This window comes from Mytilus trossulus, chromosome 2 (assembly GCF_036588685.1).
Source record: "Mytilus trossulus isolate FHL-02 chromosome 2, PNRI_Mtr1.1.1.hap1, whole genome shotgun sequence".
Taxonomy (NCBI): Eukaryota; Metazoa; Mollusca; class Bivalvia; order Mytilida; family Mytilidae; genus Mytilus; species Mytilus trossulus.
Genome location: NC_086374.1, coordinates 36,054,803 through 36,062,090, shown reverse-complemented (window position 1 = coordinate 36,062,090; position 7,288 = coordinate 36,054,803). Strand labels below are relative to the sequence as shown.

General features: G+C 30.4%; 1 protein-coding gene across 1 annotated transcript; it reads right to left on the bottom strand.

Moving 5' to 3' along the window:
* Positions 1–5,032: 5,032 nt before the first annotated feature.
* Positions 5,033–6,476, bottom strand: LOC134705082 (pancreas transcription factor 1 subunit alpha-like). Its single transcript, XM_063563849.1, has 2 exons — positions 5,978–6,476; positions 5,033–5,543 (listed from the first exon to the last, which is right to left on the bottom strand). Exons 1-2 carry the CDS (start codon positions 6,402–6,404, stop codon positions 5,359–5,361), a joined length of 612 nt encoding a protein of 203 aa, XP_063419919.1. The 5' UTR covers positions 6,405–6,476; the 3' UTR covers positions 5,033–5,358.
* Positions 6,477–7,288: the final 812 nt, after the last annotated feature.

Below are 7,288 nucleotides of genomic sequence, written 5' to 3'. Positions count from 1 at the left end.
TACCAAAAGGATGTTTCTTTGAGTAGTACTTCGTTTGAAGGGACAGGTTTAGTTTATTTTTTATCATGATCGCTGGTTATTTTTTCGATCAATAAATTTGCCCATAGTGTCTCCCATATACACTGGATGTCATAGGTGTTACATGCTCATACATCAATTGTATTCAGTTTTACACATGGAATGTGCGTAGATAGTGTAATTTTGTTTTGATAAGGAGCGACCGAAAGAAATGCTTGTATTGGCATCTTTGTAACATGAGCAATTTCTTCTCCTACATTGTTTGTAGAAACCAGAAGGTGGAGTAGCTAAGTTGCTGTATTGATACGTTCACGTTTCGAAGTGAAAATATGTATATATCATGTTTTATAATTAATTTACAGCGAGGGGCTTACTGAAAAGTGACAAACACATTCAATGTGTCCAATATTTAAAGTACTAAAAGTGTTCTTTGTGTCCCTTCTCTAGAAGACTCGAAAATGATAAAAACTACAGATCAAATAAAATTTAGTGCTACATGTTAATGAGGTAAATCTCATTGAAATGTTCCATAAATTTTGTAGCAAGGTATACAGCCGAAAGAACAAAACTAGAATCCCAATTTAAAGGGAAAAAAATACCCTTCAAAATGTGCATTTAATAACCTAAATGTAAAGATACTTGTTGATCTACTAGTACTTATTATATTTGAGAAAAAAAATATATGTTTGTGCTTATACACAATTCATCATCAGAAACAAGTTAGACCGATTCTTTTGAGAATTATCAAAACATGTTCAGCCATTAACATTAAAAAAAGAATTGTTCGTATAATACTAGTAACAAAATTCCGAGCGTTTTTACATGAAGGCTTCAAAGAAAATAGAAGGCTTCAAAGAAAATAAATGCTATTTTAAAGGTAAGAATAAGCAAAACACTGGATGTAGAAAGAATTTTGATTTTGAATTATCTCTCTTACTAGTAATTTGAAAATATAGGTTATTTTTTTTCTTCTTCATTGAATTGAATTTGAGTTATTCCTCTTGTTGTGGATATTCAGATAATAATATCGAACTTTTTATTTGATTTACAAGTAGCAGGTAACATTTAACAAATAGCAGGAAATTTAATTTATAATTAATTTCATAAAATGCCATCTCATTTCTTTTAATATCAATTTATAGACGAGAAACTAAAAGACAATAGTTGAGAATTTTACAGTTATTTAAGACTGCATAATACATCTCAAAATGGGGTTTTTTTTATAATGAAACGCCATAAAAAGCTGAGAAGTGACACCTCTACTCAAATGAAAATGACGATGTAGTTCGAAGTAATTGTTGCCTATGCCATACTAGATGTTAACGGCCGTGTATTAATTTTGTGTCACCAGCAATAAGCAGGTGGCGAAAAAAGGGTTGAGTATAAAAAATGGTTTCCACTGTAACTAGTTTGTGGAATGCTGTGATGATACATGTACGTTTTTATTCTTCAATAGTGACCGGCCTGAAAATAATAATTGACCAACACATTATAAAATCTTTAGCATGAAAAAGGGATTTATTAGCAACTAAACTATTATCATATCTTAATGCAATTTATGGTTTTTCAATATGTAAAGTTAAGTTGTAGTTTGGCCATGAATAGGAAATCAAAATTAACAGAAAATGGGCGTCACCTTTCATCCACCCTCTTAACAAGAAATCAATTTATCATTAATATAATTCTAATCTTCAGTGAATGAGGAAAGACAACCTATAAAATCGTATTGTTATACTATTATAGATCATTATAAATTTTGAAAAACAAACTTCAGGGTAACAAATGTAAATATCCCCCGTATTGTCATACGACATAAATTATATCAAAATATAATTCAACGGCAATAAACTATCCTAATTATAGAACTGTACAGCATGAATCTAGATTGTAGGATAAAACCGACCTTCTTCATTCTTAATTGTAAATCTTTAAAAGTCTGTTTATTTTAGCAAACAATTGAAGCAAAATAAACGTTGTTCGTACGAACAGTATGATTATAAGACTTTCGTGATATTATATAGTTAATATGACAGTATGTGTCAATCATAACATGTAAGTTTACGCAGGTGGCACGCGTTCTGGTGCACATACGAAGTAAGCATATAATTATATTTGCAGATTTTACGTTTTAACTTTATATAACATAACTATTAAGTTGTTTATTGGGAAATAATGTAAGTCGATCTAAGGGCAAAAGGTTTTTCCTGGCATCTTATGCTTTTATGACATCGTCAATTATTCATTGTCACTTTAATTTGTTTAAGTTTTGAAGTTCTCCATTTTTTTTAGGCTAAGCAAATACAGTTTTATAATTTTTAACCTATGTAACATAGCCAAGTCTACTTGTGATACAAGTCTTAGTAACTTCCAACTGCTCTATCAATTAGATATTTACAGAAAATCCATTAAATAAATATAACCAGCTCAGGCTACATTTGTAAGTTTTCCAAAACAATAAAAGATAAGACAAGACCATGGAAAAAAAGAAAAAATCATAACAAAAACATAAATTTTGAAGACTCATTGGTGGCCTTGGACTGTTTTCTGCTCTTTGGTCGGGTTGTTGTCTCTTTGACACATAATTTGTTTTACAAATGGAACTATAACAAACTAAAACGATTTTTTTTAAAATAAAAAGGAAATTGTTTTCTACAAAGAATATCGTTCATTACAATGAATGTATGAGATACATGTTTACACGTACACTTATAAAATGTGTTTGTATATAAAAACAAGGTGCAGAATGCAATACAGAATTCCGATTCTTTGGGAACTTCTTTTGAAATGGACTCAATAACGGGAGGGCGTTTTATATACAATGTGTGGTCTTACGAACGGACATCACTTCACAACCCTGACTCGGAATATTTGTGGACAAACACCAACAATGTGTTAAAAATAAATATTTTTTAATCAATAATATTCCCATTTCTTTCTTCCATTCAAAAAAACGAAAAAAATGTATTGTTCAAATGTTAATTTTAACATACATTTAAACAAAGAGATTAGACAACAGAAAACCTATACAAACACTTTCTCATATGTAAGATGGATGGAATAATTCACTGATACATGATATACTTCTGATCATTCAGAGATCATACATTTATTGCAGTAAGTCAGTGAGGCAACCCCTTCTTGATTTTTATTTTATATAAATAGATGCATATTTAAGAAATACTTTGTCTTTCTATACTTCGTCAATACAAATATCCTTCAAACAAGAGAGAAAGAAATATCAGCTGTAACATTGGGTATATTGAATGTGAAAAATAAATACTCATTAATGTACTGAAGTATTTAAAAATCACTTTCATAAAACATGTTATGTTAATTATTACAAGAACATATTTCTTGAATCTAAGCTTTTTAACTATTAATCTATTTTATAGAGGATTGCTGCATTGTTTTATTCAATCTTTCTTAACGATATAATTACTACTTCGCCGTTTGTACCTAGCCTAGCTGCTATCTAGATATATTTAGCAGCTACATATAGGTTAGCTACACGTACAGTGCCGGTAAAAAATCTACGTAGCCCTATGTAGCTGCTACGAAATCGAACGCAACCCATTGGAAAAATTCTATACAATGCATTTTAAACAGCAAGCAGTTATAAACAAAAACAGAATTAAAGTGGATACATCAATTTCAAGGTTGAGTATAATCAGGATTAATTGTACGTGTTAATATAGTTTTGTACTGTACGTGTTAGTATAGTTTTGTACAACTACCAAGCAGTCCTTAGTCTGTATAGTCAACTTTGAGGGAGACGGCATTTTTTGTTAAGAGATAATAGCAATAGTGTATGTCAGTGAGATTTTTAAAATATTGTGACCTCGAGATATGTCGAAGTCCACATATAATGGTGAATAGATTAACAACCCAAAATGAATGCAATACAAACAATAGGTTATGTCAGAGAGTGGAGCATATATGTCTTTATAGTTGTATGACAGGGGGAACGATAACCATCTATATACTTAAGTACTATATTAGTGAAAATATCATATTTTTAGTTTCCAATAAACAAGAGCAATCCCTTTTCAAACGTTTGTATTTGGCTTGAGATTTTTTTAATATTGTGACCTCCAGAATCACTTTTTAGATACTTTAATTGTCGAAATGCACATCTGATGCAGAAATATAGCAATGTTTTTGGGTTTTATTTCCTAAATCCTTGGAAGGGTTAACTTCCTATATCAAGAAATACTAACATGCTGCTAGTATATCGCATTATCCATACTACCATATAAATGAATATGTCAGTTTCTTTTTTTAGAAATGTGCGTTTTGCATGCCGTCAGAATGTGGGGTTTTAGTGTATTGTGTTATAGAAGGAATTTGTTTAATAATTCTTTTTTTTTAATGAATACTGTGTTTGTTTGTCAAGCAATTTTGCATAATAGAAAAAAATATAAGTATTCGGTTTCAAGTTCCAGCAACACGACGGGTGCCACATGCGGAGAAGGATCTGTTTACCCTTCTGAAGCACCTGTAATCATACCCTGCTTTAGTTGGGTTTATGCTGCTTAGTCTTTAGTGTTTCGTGTTGTTTTTTGTATACTGTTGCTTTTCTTTATGGTTGTTTTTCGCCATTGTGTTGTCAGTTAATTGTTGACTTGTGATTTTGAATACCCTTTTCATATCTTTAGCCTCTCTTTTTGATGAAATATTGTGGGATTAAAACAATGAAATTATATAGTTTTATATATATATATAAGGAAGATGTTAGTGAAATTTTTAATTGTTTTGTATGTACAGCTTAGTGCTAAATGATATGAGAGCAAAGTCTTCAATTAAACTTAAAATATACATATGTTTTTTGTAAATTGTTTTCAAATGTAGTGATAGCTCTTTTTACTGGGTTCTCTTAGTTGCTCATTAAAACGATGATTATGTATGTTGTAAACCGCAGCTGTGTGAAAAGAGCAAGCATTTTGATTTTTATCAACAGTGATTGAATTGTCCTCAGACGATTCTTTTTTATTCATTAAAAATTATAACCTTGAAAAAACATATAAATATAACTTTATTATTCAGTAACTAGTCGTTTAATATATTCGAGCATCAACAAATGACCATACAATATATAGTTTGACTAGAAAATATATTAATTTTAAATATATATATATTTATCGTCAGTATACTTTGCAACTTTTCACAAAGTATTATTCGAATCACAGGCGTAAGCAATCTCAAGCACTATCTGTTAGTAGTCTTATCACAGTTCCTTGTTCTGAAAATGTCTCAAGACTTTCATGGGAATTATACCATATGGAAACAGGCACCTTTATCCAGAGGTGATTTTGGGGATTCACCTTAATGAGTCTGTATAGTTCATCGATAATTATTAAAATCGGTCGCAAACGATGATATATTAATTAGATCTGATTCTGTTGGACTTTCCGGTATCCATAGTTTGGCTGTATGACGATTGTTCCCGATTTTCGTTGTATTTCTACTGTCCGTCCAGGATAAAGAATGACCTAGAAGTTCTTCTCCATTATCTCTATTGGTAAAATCTGAAAGAGAGATAAGAATATTAAGTCAAAGAACTAGAACAGTTTTAACAAAACAAAAAAGAAAAAAAGCATTGTTTTGAGTCTTTATTTTTTTAAATGTTTTACTATCATTTAATAATATCTTTTTGGAACTTAGTTATTATTTCAAAATTTAAGTGTGTATTTTGTGTGTGTGCTTATAACATTTTTTTAACGCATATTTTTATGAAGAATAACATAATATATGTCTATGAAGTCAACCTTACAAAATTAATAGATCACTTAATTCTCTGCTATACTCTTTTTTGCAAGAAACATTTTTGTACATTTTTTTCCTCGTTATCTGTAAGACCGCGTTTACTGACCTTACAAGGCATGATAAAAGACAAAAAAAAAGTGAAAACAAAATAAAGCAATAACTTCGAAATAAAGATTGACAAATCCTAATATCTTACCTGAAAAATGGCACCGAACAATAACCTTCTCTTGTTTGTCATCAGTATTTTTATCCTGGGAATAATCGCTACAGCTTTCAACAATCCCCGAAAGATATCCAATGTAACGAATTGCAAGTTTTAATGTATCCACTTTAGAAAGTTTTCTTTCTGTGGTAACGGTAGGAGGAATAGATTGTCTTAGACATTCGAAGGCTTGGTTTATAGACTTCATCCGTCGTCTTTCCCTCATATTAGCCGCCTTTCTCTGGTGTACCCTTTTAGGTGGAAATGATTTATGTTCGTCACTGCTACTGTCTAAATTGTTAAAAAATACATTTTCTTGGTCGGAATCATTGGAACTCGGAGAATCTAAACTAGTCGAATAATCTACGGCATCGTAGAAATCTAGAAAGTCGTCCTCTAATGCATAAAGATAATTTTCCATTTTTAGATTTATAAGGTAAAGATAAACTTATTCGTGTGACTGGCCCGTGTCGAGATATTAAATAGATATGTACACACTACGATCATATTTATATATTATAACTTAAAATCTTTGGGCACGTGCCACGGTGGGGACCATCGAAATCAACCAATCAGAAGGCCTGTCGCGTGCTTCTCACGAGTAATTTAAAACGTCTTTAAATTTTATTGACAAATAGGAAAACTATCATTTTTGACAAAGTCAAATTTGATACGGTAGAGTTGTTATCATGGTTTAATAGCCCTTGACAGGTACCTGGTGACTGGGTTTATTTTGGGTTTCTATTGTTAATAGTTTTATCACTTTAATACCCGAAGATACCGGTGCCTTTAATAATATTAAGTTAAATCGCTTAAAGTGTCAAATAAAATATTTAAATTTCAATCAGAAATAGTTAGATTTATCAATTTTATGTAACAAATTAGATAAAATAAAATCCCCTGTGACCATTAAGAAAAATTAAAGGCAGTTTATTAATGTAATTCAACAAATCTGGAGCATCAGGAATAAATAGCTAAATATATATATAAAAAAAAACTCGGGTAATTCAAGTTCGATTCATGAAATTTAAACTAAAAATAGCAAAAGAATAAAGCTTAAGAAAACGCAAAAGAAGAATCATCTAAGACAATCTTCGTACTTAACTTGTAATTATCAAATAGCTAAAGTTTCGTATTTCAAAATTATTTACAAAATGTTTTTGTGTGGGTATCGTTGTTTGCAAAAAGATGATTTGTAGTTGTTTCCCGACTGGCTAATATTAAATGCATCAAACTTTGGAAGAATGCAGCTGAACGTTGGTGAACCTGCATATATTTAAAATGAACTCTTTTCATAATAGTACT

Bases quoted from the DNA above. Each gene is read 5' to 3' on its own strand.
- LOC134705082 (XM_063563849.1), bottom strand. From the start codon at position 6,404: ATGGAAAATTATCTTTATGCATTAGAGGACGACTTTCTAGATTTCTAC. The intron at 5,544-5,977 runs GTAAGATATTAG...TCTCTCTTTCAG, and splicing joins TGTTCGGTGCCATTTTTCAG to ATTTTACCAATAGAGATAAT.